Genomic DNA, 12,875 nt, shown 5'->3' with positions numbered 1-12,875 from the left:
TCCCTACAGGACAGTTAAAGGCTGGACCTCTCTGCACCAGTACAACTAGAGCACTGGTAAAGCATCATCATACTGCAGATGACAGCATAAGCACGCTGTATGTCCTGAAACAACCGCAGTATGCTGTGGAACAATATGGTCATACCTCGTCAAAACACACAATTCTCAACGCAGTGCTGCAGTGACATAGCCAGATTGACTTCATTCTCATGGCCTGGTGACACTCTTTTGTCAGTCAACACATTACATCAACTGTAGTTACAACTATATGAATTGCGATGACAGTACAGTAGAGCCTGCACCAGTGTACCAACAATTACGGTGTTGAAACAACCTTACTGCATGCAATGATGCAGATATACCACCAGAAATAATTCACAGCCGCCTCCATGAGTATAACGGCCTCAAATGTAATGGGGCAGCATAGCAAGCGGTGATACAGTTAATCTCATCATTAGTGTCACAAACCCACAACCTATAGTGATACAGTTACAACAACATGATAACCACAGCCACACTGCCTGCAAACACGTATCGATGCCACTAAGAACACAAAGTCACCTGAAGAGTCACAACCACGTCTCCCAAATTATATTATCATTGCCACTCTGAACAACACAAATGGGATCATACTTGCAGTGACACACTCCGCTGCTGTATCTGCTCAAAACCTCAGACCTTTGTAAACACTTTACACATCTCTCTGCACTACTTTCCACTGAAACAATTGCATTCAAAATTTTCTTCAGGACAGTCTATGTCCTGGGGCAGTATCTAAAAAAATAACTTTCAGGACTGGGACTATTGCAGATCTCCCTGCCTCCCACTCCACCTGAAGGAGGCATTTCCACTTTCCCAGTAGGAAAATGAGATGACGGCCGGGTAGGAAAACCCCCAAGCTGGACACTGTCAAAACCCTGCCCTGCAGTCAGAGTCCTCCCACTTGGAGTGAGGGAAGAGAAAACCACCTGTAACAAAAGCAACACTTCTCAGTAGAGGGTGTCATGGTAATAACAATCAGAAAATTATGCGTGCGGCACCGAAGAGAAGTGCAGTGACGCTGCCTGTCCTGCAGCTACAGGACTCACAGTGCAAGTGCTCCTACTGCTAGCAGGCAGCACCCTGCTCTGCATAGCTCAACCCCATTTTGAAGAGTACGGTGAACCACCTGTACTGATCCAGCTAACACTCGCTGGAAAACACCGCCAGACCTCCCGAAATGTTGGTGATCCTTTAGGGTGTCCCCCTGCACTAACACAGCCCTGCATTGCTTACTTCAATGTAAATCACTCTGATCATCAAAATGACAGGTGAAGAAAGGGAAGGAGGAATTTCTGCCTTCTGAGGTTTGCTCCCTCATCTCCGCTGGGGATTCCTTTACTGCAAACAGCCTGGGTATTATTGCCATTTACAGTAGAAATCACTCCGTCCCCTCCTCTCCCACAAACCTACTGCTGATATTAGCACTGATCATACTAACAAGCGTGTGGGTTTTATTACTACTGATACTAATAATACTGGACACATTACGTCTGCTCCCACCAATAACAGGCTGCAGATATGATCCCTGTTAATGCCAATAATACTGGGGGATATTATCTCTGCCATTGTCGGCACTGCAGATATTATTGCCAGTAATGCTGTCAAATACTACAGATATTGTCAGGGACCAAGATTAATAATGCTGAGATTGTTACAGCACCAGCCTCACTGGAACACGAATCCCAAATGAGAATTTGGGTCTATAGAGGAAGTCTGTTTGTGGCCTGCTATGGAGAAAAAGAGCTGTCTCTAATAAGAGTGGTTTTGTTAAGATCCCAGAAGTTTCAGCCAGCTGGAGATGCTGTGGTATGCAGGGAACAGTTTGAAATATTCTTTTCATGTTATCTAATTGTCTATCTATCTATCTATCCATCCTTCCCTTTCTTCCCATCTCTCCCTTTTTCTCCTTATGCAGTGCTAAAGATTACGGTATGAGTGATACTAATTTTTTGTTAGTTATTTTGGGTCACCCCAATTCTCATCATTTTGGCTATCAAGGAGGAGGGTTATGGAACAACAGAAATATTTGCATATTATTTTTCCCCTTTATCCTTCTGGACTTCTTATTGCTGCTCCTTAGTCTGATGATGACCCTGCTGAGCTTGGCCTGCCATCACAGCATAGGACAACATTAGGATCGGGAAGAGCCAGGAATTCCCGTGTCCAACTGCAACTTGATACTGCAAGACCCTCAGTGGTCTTGGGAAAGTCATTACATGCTGCAGGGCCACTTCTGCCTCTGGAAGATGGTTGGTGTAAGTGGTGGGGAAGGTCAGAGGGAAATTAACAGCAACATTGGCTGTGCAAGACTGCAAGAAATGGCACACTGTGCTGCACAAGTGGTGATGAACTTTTTTAGCCAATTTTTTTCAAAAAACGTAGGAGACCAACTAAGTCAGAGGGTTTACTATAGCTGGTCAAAAACTGAAACAAAAGGAATACATGGTCTTAACAGGGCAAAACTCGACCATCCTTCCTAGGCACTTGCCTGAGGAAGACACACTGAGTTGTAAGGAAAGACTTGCGATCTGATAGTTCCTTGTTGCGGCTAGTAGACACTCGGAGGTACCTCCCTGCTAGCTCTCTCTCAATGCCATAGTCTTCCCAGGCTACCCTTACAGTTGCAACCAGCACATTTGGTAGGTTGGGATTTCCCCTCTTCCATCTAACTCCCTGTGAGGGACACACCTGGCTGTCAGCGTCCATCGCTGAACCCACCTCATGCATCCGTCTGGCTCCTTCTGTCCAACTCGGGAGTTCTGGTACATCATCTTGACACATAATTATCTCTCCTCTTCTTAATCATCTGTGCTACTGTCTAATGCAGGCACCAGCTGCAGCAAGGAGGACCTGGGGGAGGGGGCGTGCTCAGATAGAGGCTCCTCTGTCTTTCTCCCACCCTGTTCCCCCCCAGCCATCACCGAGGTTGCTAACAAGGTTTTCAGAACCGGGGATTCAGGAGCAGCTTGGTACTTCCCCCCTTTCTGCTGAACTGCATTCCTCACAGAGGAATCCTTGAAGCAGAGCTGGTCCAACAGAGCGGAAAGAAAGAGAGAGCAGTGCTGCTTCTTCTGTCTCCTTTAGAGAAGAGCCACCCCCAAAATACTGGGAAAGTTGATGAGCATTGGGAGCTCAAAAGGGCTTTTCAACTTGAGAATAAACGCTGCAGTTAAGAAACCGCAACAAAACAGTGCTCAGAAGCTCCTGGAAATACTGAGAAGGTGTATACATCTAACATGAGCATGAAATAAATACCTGTACTGGACTTCTTGCCTGGATTTCCTAATCCCCATCACAACTAGGAACAATTGGAGCCCTCAGAGCTACAGGAGAGATTGCCCAGAAGTGAGTGGAGGTCGCCAGCTATGCAAAACCTCCCCTTCTAGCCTTAGGACCCAGCCCTGCAAAGTGATGATGTCTTTCAGCATTTCTTAAGGCCAGCATTGGCCCAGATATCTCTGCTCTTGGCTAGGGGTGTTCAGCAGCTGGCAGGGTGTCCCATGACATTTCCCTGCGGCAGATATCTGGGATGGCAGGATGAAGGCTGTTCTCTAAGGCAGTTGCAGCTGTGTCATGTAACTGCCACCTAAAACTCTGAAAGCTAAAGGCAAGCAACATCTCCAGGACTGTCTGGTACCTTTTTGATTCCTAGTGGGATATGTCGGCTCTTGGCCAACGGCAGGGAGTTGCGGAGTGTTGCTTGCCCTTCATAAATCAAATCTGGGATGAATTAAGGACAGACACAGAGAGTTGTTCTTACTGTCAGTATATCACTGTGAAGTGTCTCAGTCTTAGATGGCTGCTTGGTTGCTTCTGCATTTAACTGTACTGCTCCAAAAACGCTCAGGTTCTGGGGCTGGAAGTGCCGGTGTGGCTGCATCTAAAGCAGGATGATCTTTCTTGGTATTTGGAAAGAATAGCTGCTGACGCCAGACTGAACTACTTCATTGCAAAATGAGATATGGAGGCACCATGTTGAGAGCTGGTGATCACCACGCTGGACTGTATGAGAACACGGGTTCACAAAACCCCCAACTAACTGCCAAGAGACTTGCACAACCATTAGAGAAACTCGTCACTCAGTTGGAAATGTCACTATTTCCTGTACATGTAATGATGGGAAATGCTGGAGGGGTTTGCAGTGTTTGCAGTCTCTTATTCCTGACATTTTTTGACTTTGAGGCATTGACTCAGCCCTTCCATTGCTACACTTGTCTCTTAGCTGGGCCCTACTGCCATCTAGCTGGGAAATGGATCTTCCTCTGGGGCCTGATCCAATTTCCAATGACATCAGCAAAAATCTTCCCATTTGTTTTAATAGGAGCTGGATTGGGTCCTTGCTTCTAGTTTTACTTCGTATTAGGGAGAAAGGGGTCACCATGACTGCCTATTTTGCTTGGGATTATTGTGTTTATTTGGATCAAAAGCTTACAGATGTGAACCTCACCGGAACCAACACTGAGAAAATTATTAGCAAAACCCCAAAACGCAGTATCTCTCTCAGGAGAGCTTTCTCTTCTCACCACGTATCACAGAGAAACCTGGTATTCTCTTGCACCACACAGCCTTGGGGTTACAGCACATGCAGCACACTGAGCCACCTGTACTGTGAAAAGGTCCCCCCACCCAACAGGCAACAGTGGAAAACAACATACAGAAGGCAGGGCTGAACCCAACAAACTGGTCAGGCACTACTCTTAGAATAAGTTCACCTCCTGGCCCTTGATTTTTGAATGCATCAAATCAAAAGAGCAAGATTTAAGAAAAAAAGTTTACAAAGCCACCATAAAAGCACCAAGACCTTACCCACCCCGCCTGACTCAGTCTATCTAGACCTGAGGCTCCAGCTTTTGGCTCATTTCAGGATTCACTTTGCCCTAAGTCCTTCCCAGCAGGTAGGAAGGAAAAGGAGATACCTTAATCCTAATTCCTTAGAGCTCTAGCGAAAGGCATAGATAACAACCTTAGGGCCACAGTACTCAGAAGACCTCCTGTTCTGCTTTCAGGCTGTTGCAAGCGTGGCAGTTCTGCTGTGGTAAATGCTACCCATTGAAAACTGGGCCCTTATGATCACCAGCTAATGGAGCTCATGGCACATCACAGGGCAGGAACTTGTTTGCAAGGGGAATGAAAGATAACCCCCACATTGCTGGTGCTTCTCCGAGATGGCATTTTGTTTGAAAATGAGTGAGTCGGGGAAACCACGTTTACCCACAGTTCAAAGTCCGGGCACCTGCTGGCACCTGGGGAGTTCAGTTCCAGCCGTTTCCAGCAGTGAATGAACTTGGGATCAGCTCCAGCAATGGAGACGGCTCTCTGCCTGCCGAGCAGATGTCTGGAGACGCAGCCTGTCATGAAAGGGCCTCGGAAGAAGAGCATTCCAAGCCAGCAGGGCAGTGACGGGGAACTGGTCTCTGTTGCTAAAACTGATCTAGCCCCTGGAGCAGCTGCAAACCTTGGCCTGAAATTGGAGCCTGTACATGGGGACAAAGAATATAAAAGGGAGGATGAGCTTCTCCCCTCCCCCTACCTTCATCACGTTTCCTCTTCTCGCCATTCGACCGAGGAATCCCCAGGATCCCGTTAATGGAGTAAGAGCCCACTGGATCATTGGAGGCACTGGAGACGGGAGGGGATGCTGTGCTGGGCACTGGACAAAAGGAAAAGGGAAAAAGGGCCATCAGGAGAGCAGCACAGCACTCAGGGACCCCCCAGCTGAAAGCTATGCATGCCACCAGTCTCACAGGAAAGCCTGGACACTAAGCAGACTCCCAGTCCCTCACACTGAAGGACTCATACTTGCTCTACTGCTAATGCTGCTGCATCCCAGCTTTGCCAGTCTGTTCCTATACCATAACTCCACAGCCTTCCAGTACAGGGCCATTAATAACAAGCAAGCGTATTCCATCAAGAAGCTAAACCTTGTTGTCACATCCCAGTTCAGAGCAGGCTTCCCAGCGCATGACATGGTAATTGAGTGCAATGCTGCATAGGCCATATTCTCTAGTGACTTCCTAGTCCGTCCGTATTTTGTCAGATCATTTCCTCTCAGCATTTTTCCACCAGGAGTGCATATGTCCACCCAAATCACTCATTGAAAAATTACCTTCTTAGCACAGGTTGGAATAAATTCAGTTCCCTACTAGAACAAATGGTGAGTTGGTGATACGTACTCCAACCCCGATTAATAGAAGTCTAGTGTCTTCCTTTTGCACTGACCAATGTCACCAGGCAGGCTCCTCCTGCCACTCAGGGCTGTCCAAGATTGCTCATGAATTTCCAATATATCAGAAATGACAATTCATCCAGATTAGAAATGATCACTTCATGATAATCAAGGCTCTAGAGTACAGAAGAAGTAGAGCTATGCATCCAGTAGGCATGCCCATTATGTCTCAGCATGTCCCAGTGATGGGGAGAATATCCCAATTCTCTTATAGGCCACTACCCATCATTCAGTTCATAAAGCACTGACCTGAAGCAATCAATACCACCAAAACAAGCCTTCCAGGATGGAGCAGAACCTGTCAACACTATCCGATGTAGAACCACACTTCCCAGTACATCCCAGAGCAATTAGAGACTCCAGTAGCAGAACTCACAACCAATATCCCAGCTCAGCCAACGCATTCCCTAGATATTGCACTACTTTTCCAAGAACGAATAATATCCGCTAACTCCGTCTGTTGTGGTCAGTGATTCCCAGTTCAGTGAGCAAGTCCAGATTAAAAGGGCATCCAGAAATGCTCTTCCATATTGGCCAATTAATTTCATTGTGCTCCTGAACACAGTTCGTGTGCAGGATTGTACCTGCCATCTCTGTCTCATGTAGACCAACACTTTCCAGTAAATCCTTGTACAGCAGCTGATTCTCAGTAACCAACAGTATCTAAGACAGTGTCTTAGGCCATGGATTAGCCACTGTATTTCACAGCATCCCAGAATACTGCATGTTTTTTTCCTGCTCAGAATGGTTACTGGATAAAGCTATGCTAGCAACAGCAGACCATACAGCCCACAGAGACATCAGTGAAAAATACCTCATCACACATCTAGCACAGTACCTTTAAACACAACAGACTAGGAGATACTTGGTCACTTTATTACAGCCTCCATCTTCTGTGCACCTCGATAAACCCATCTCCCCCAGCAGAAAATGCATTTTCTCAGTGAAATACACTCATAGGATACCTGATTGCAGAGCTAGAACAATAAACAACTCAGTTGTAAGGCATCAGGAATGTCTTACCCTGGTCTGTGTATTACTAGCTCTAAGAAATGGACCAGTTCCAGCAAAGGGAGAGAAGAGAAATTGGGAGAGAGGGGGGAAAAGATAGTCAGAGTAAGGAGGAGAGAAAAGGTAAAGACTGGTGCTTAGACAGGATAGTGGCAAATACTTCTCTCTAGGGAGGCGAAGGAGAGAGCATGAATGTGAAATGGATGCTAAGGCAGAATCACTTTGTGCAAACCCCTACCTTGGCCTGGTTTCTCTGCCATGATTCCCTTCTCTGCAATGCAACGAGGGAAACGAAGAACAGAAACCTCTGACTTCCATTGAGGTTTCTGTTCCCCCACCCCCTCCTCCCTTTTGCTCTGCTTAGCATCTGCTTGTCAGACTTTGTTCCCTCAACTGAGCTTCATCCTCATTCCGCCCTTCCTGTCATGACCCCTCATGCCAATCTTCTTACCGATAGTATGTCCTGGTGCAGTCACACCTGTCCCGCTCCCATCTGGTGTTGGGTGAAAAGGTTGCTGAACTTTGGTTCTGATGATCCTGGAAAAGAACAAAACATGTTCAGAACTCAGCTGCAACTTTTCTGGGCCTTTGCATACCCGCGGTCGCAGCTGTCAGAACCTGAAGCCTGGTCTGAGCTCTAGGTGCAGCAGAGTGGCTTCATTTGCCTTCTTGTGATCCTGATCCTACTGCTTTGCTGGTCCAGTTCCCAGAGAATTGTCCTTGCTCTGCTCTGCTGTCTTCTCCCCAGCCTTGGGTATTCACTGCAAAACTATGGTGCTCAGTGAACGAGTGAGGATCTCCTGTGTGTCAGCAACTGCATCGACATTTGTTAATCTGCCAGCGTGATCACAAGGCAGTCTTTGCAGCTAACAGAGCCACTGCTGGATTTACAAATGGGGTAATTTAATTTTGTCGTGTACCTAAAAAAATACCTTTCTGGCATAGAACTGAATGCTTTGAAGCAATGGAAGGCTTGCCTCAAGCCCTTGCCCTTCATAAATAAGAAGGTGGGAGCAGAAGGCATCTGTAGGAAGTGCTGATGGGATATAGATCACCAGGAAAAAGAAGCTCCAGCAAAGAGAGCAAAAATTGGTGTTTATCAGGTGGTGATTGAACACAGCATGGGCACCCAAAAAGATGTCTCAGTGAATGCTACAAAGCTCATAATGCAGCTCAGAATGAAAATAAACTGAACTGTAATTGTCAGTGCTCCGTTTCTTGTTACATGAAATCTTTCACCTCTAGGTCACTGGTTTAAATCCAACTGAGGTCAGTGGTGAAAGGAAATCACTAGCACCTAGTACTTGACTGGCAGCGTCCCTGCCTACTGGCAGATGCGGGGTATCTGTGACTCAGGAACAACTCTCTCACCAAGGAACTTGGCAAATAAGCCATGACCTGTGGAGGCCATGGAGACCAAATTCCTTTCTGAGATCAAAACAAGCCTCTCCAGTTAGGGTGAAGGCTGCAGATGCTCTTCAGCCTGAGTTTCTGGAACTCTCAGCCCTGCGTTATATTAGTTTTAAATTCTCCCCCAAAATCTCTCCAGAAGGGAAAGCAAATAACACATTCTCCCTGCCCACCCGAGAGCTTCCCTTAAAGGTTCATTCTAAAGAATAAGTTGGCAAAACTTCAAAGAGCAAATGCATGGCTAGTGGGCAGTAGGGCATGCCTAGAGATAGGCAGAGATGTTGAAAGGACATTTTTGAAAAAGCACAACTCCTACGAGTGAAACCTTCTTCGGAAAAGAAAGGTATTTCAGAGCATATCATCTCAGCATGTTGGGAAACTCTGATACACACATGATGGATCCTGGGCAGTAGCCGGAGTGGCAGAGCAGCTGCCTGGGACATAGCTGGAGACAGGGAATGTCAAGTTCTAGCTGGGCATAGAGAACCAGATCTTTGCCCCATATAGGTCAGTGGTACCAAGGGCCCTAATCTATAGCTGCTGAGGACCTATAGAAAAGGCGTCCGAGGGCCTTGGGGCCAGATTCTGAGGTCATGCTGATTTGCACTAGCTGAGGAGCTGATCTGAGAAGTCTGTGCTAGGGCAAATAATATAACTTTTTTCTTCTTTTCTGTTTTTTTCTTTTCTTTTCTCTTCTTTCACATTCCCCCTAAAATCCCCTGAAGTGCCACTCTGGTTGTGTGAGTTTATTGATTTCCCCCAGCCCAGAGAAACAGAAAGAGGGGATGGGGTGCAGGCAAAGGGATGGAAATAGAAAGCTATAAATTATTTGTGACAGGAAAGCAATAGTGCCAGAGTGCTGAGCACAAGTCCCGTGTCACTATTAGATTCCTTTTAGCCTGATGACACTGTAAAAGAGGTTAAGTGTCTGATGGAATCGTACACCTTGGGGGCAGGGGCAGTCCAGGAGCAGAACAAGCCACAGAGAGCGGGTATATCAATTCTCCAGGCCAATAATATTCCCCTCATTGATCGCAACACAAAGTTCAAAAATCTCATTATAGCCAGGCAGACCTGGAACTTTTTAAAAATCAATAGAGTGATATAATGTATGTATACTTTGTATAAATGTATCTATCCATCCATCCATCCATCCGTCTATCCAAAATCTGCCTGAGGGTGTCTGAGTTAACCTACACATTATACTGTGTTATGTTCTATTGTAGTGTAGCATAGTGAATGGATTAGAAGATTTCCCCTGTAGCCTCAGATGACATATTATAAAATGTCCTGTTAGCACTGAGGTGACATCAGACGGTTCCATTCATACTGAGATATGACATCAGGGTTGCCTTTCGTACTGGAAGGTGGCATCAGACAGCTTCTGCTGAGGAGAACTCTAAGATGAGTCTAATTATACTGCGATGGCCGATCAGGCTGTGCTGAATCATGCTGCATGAAAATTGCAAAGTTTTGAAAAGCCATTTAGAGTGAAAATAGCCTGTGAAACGATGGTGGTATAAAATGCCTGTCCATAACGCTTCAAAAACCCAGGCAGGGGACGAAGAGGAAGATTCAGTTTCCTTCTCCATTCAGTTTGTGGTCTCTCAGCTGAGAATGCCAGTTAGTGCCAGCTGTGACTGTGTTTACTGAGATGTGTCCATTAGGAACTGGAAAGAGACTCACCAGCTCATTTCACCCAGTAGCCGTCAGCTGGTAATGATTTTCGGTCACTACCAACCAGGGCCAGATTTCAGCTAGTGACCCAGAGGTGAAAGGCTCTGTTCAAAAGCGCTCCCCTCCTAAGAATGAAACTGGTTTTATGTCAAGCGAAAGTATCTGGAAATAGTGAGCAAAGGGGAGCAGTCCTGGTTGTGCAACCTCCAGTGGCTCGGGTCAAATAATTCTTGGCATCAGATGCGCAGCGAATCTAATGAGGTCTCAGGTAAAAGGTATTTCCTATGGCTAAAAGAAGAGACAGGTCATGAAGAGGCTCTCCCCAGCAGTGCTCCTTTGCCCTACAGTCACGACTGAACTCTGGTATTGTACGGAAAGAGGAGAAATTTCAGGACCTTAACGCTCGGTACAGAATACGGCAGGGCATCCCCCTGGGTCGATTCATTCAGGGACAGTGATAAACAGCAGGATAGCTGGGCACCACAGCTGCTGCTTTAACAGGCTTCGAGTGAGTCTGTCCTACACAAGACCACCTAATGAAACAGCAGATGAAAGATGAACAGAGCTGACCTGGTCCTGTAGCAACAGACGCAACATAATAATGCTTGCTTTAAACTTTGGGATTGCTGAAAGCTTCTCACCCTGACTGGAGACTGAAATATGCACTAAGCCAGCTCTGCTGCCTCAAACCTAGGATTTCTGGATTACTGCTGTGTAAGAGGGAGCAAAACCTTGATCACCTCTTGCTGCCTTTGATGGCTGCTTCTTGCCTCTAGACACTGGAAAAAGACAAGCCTTTTTGCAGAACACTTCCTCAGCCCTTCCCAAAAGCAGAAGAGACACAAATCTCCTGGCACACCAGTCAGCAGTGCTGATTTCTTGAAGTAAAGGCTGATCTTTTCAAACATCTGTCTTTTCTCCAAAAGAAATTGTCACTTTGGACTAATTTCATCCCTGCTCTAATTCCATTACAGTCAGTGACTCCAATAACAGCATTTGTGTTTAATAAGGGGCATAAACTGGTACTTACTGTAAATTCCCATTTTTCATTTTCCAGTGGGAGGTTTCTGCACAAGTTGTCTACTTTGAGTTTAGAAGAATATATAGGGATTTAATACATAACCTTCTGAAGTTTCAGCAACAGAACATTTATAGATCTTTGATTGCAGTAACGCAACTGAACTTCATTCCACAATCTGAATTTAATATGCAATATTATCTTAAGTAATGGCATATAATGTCATTACAGTACATCGTATCATACTCTGAATTATACATCCATTCCTGGAATTCATGAGTTACCATAGTTGGCTTGTAGTAACTCTTTCTAGCATTGATACTGCTCCAGCTGAAACCAACTGCCTGTTTCCAAATGCCTTTGACTATCTTAAACATTCAGCATTAGATCACGAATTTCCAATGTTTTATTAATATTTCGTTATTTTCAGAAGTTTTAATGCAATTCCTTTTGCTGGTTCTGAATACAGGTGGACAGACAAAAATCATCTCTCCTAGTATGACAGTTGTAACAAGCTCTAATCAAATTTGGTCAAGAATGTAGAAATAAATATTGGAAGTTAAAATTAGCTGAGCCATAGTCCTTTCTGAGAAGCAGAACTTTCTTGCACTCCTTGTAAATAAGCAAGTAAAAAATCACTTCTAAACCTGTCCAGAAATGATTTGCTAAAAGAATGACAGATCATAGGAAATGTCCCTTGCTTCTCTGACATTTCTATCCAAACTCTCTTATAGCCTGACATACTCTGTGGTTTCTCCTCTCTTACTATTGCTGGCAGAGTCTTTAGACAGTATCTCAACTAAAAAATCATACTAGGGCTGATCAGAGGGAGATGAGGTTTGAATCATCCAGAGTCCCAGACTAGCAATTCTTTTAACCCTGGAAGAACAGAGTGAAGTTGCACAAAGGGAAGGAACGATGTGTCCTGCTGCCCCAAGGAGACCCTGACAGATTTCAGAAAGTGCTGGTATCCTCACTTTGATCATATTCCTTTGTCATGGATTATTTTTCAGAGCGGAAGGATACACTCAGCAAAGCACCAAACTCCTTGTAATTGTTTTGGAGTATTCATATTTTAAATGCTCCATATTAGAAGCACATTACAAGACCCCAGGGTGTGCATTACTGGGCAATTAAAGCAGTTCTTGGAAGGCTAACATTGCGAAGCTTCAGCCTTTTCTCTGCAGTGTGTCCAAGGGCGGCTGTGATGGCCAAGGAACACACACCCTGCTGTGCCACACTGCTTAATTAGCGCAGGGCTGTACTGCTGAGCCACGGGCTGCACCAGCGGTAGCGACAAGGCAGCCTGCGGGGGACTTGGTGCAGGGCTAAGTGAGACAGCGATGCCTTCTCTGCATCAGACTGCTTCCTACAAAAGGGCTCGCGACCATCCCGGTGATGCCGGCGTCAAAGCATGCCTGAGGAGAAGAGGGAGAACACGGGATGGGAGGAGGCAGCTTTGGGCCCCTTGGTGACAGCCCCCATGGAGCC

At 45.8% G+C, this 12,875-nt stretch overlaps 1 protein-coding gene across 1 annotated transcript in view; it reads right to left on the bottom strand.

Moving 5' to 3' along the window:
- The window catches only part of PAX2 (paired box 2), an 81,617-nt gene that overhangs the window by 42,542 nt on the left and 26,200 nt on the right, over window positions 1–12,875 (bottom strand). Inside the window, exons 3-4 of the mRNA XM_009888827.1 lie at window positions 7,758–7,819; window positions 5,573–5,692 (exon numbers count right to left, since the gene is read on the bottom strand). Of these exons, the coding sequence (XP_009887129.1) occupies window positions 5,573–5,692; window positions 7,758–7,819 (182 nt within the window). The remainder of the gene's footprint in view (window positions 1–5,572; window positions 5,693–7,757; window positions 7,820–12,875) is intronic.

Source organism: Charadrius vociferus, unplaced genomic scaffold (genome assembly GCF_000708025.1).
Source record: "Charadrius vociferus isolate BGI_N301 unplaced genomic scaffold, ASM70802v2 scaffold436, whole genome shotgun sequence".
Classification (NCBI taxonomy): Eukaryota; Metazoa; Chordata; class Aves; order Charadriiformes; family Charadriidae; genus Charadrius; species Charadrius vociferus.
This window is presented reverse-complemented; position numbering and strand designations above follow the sequence as displayed.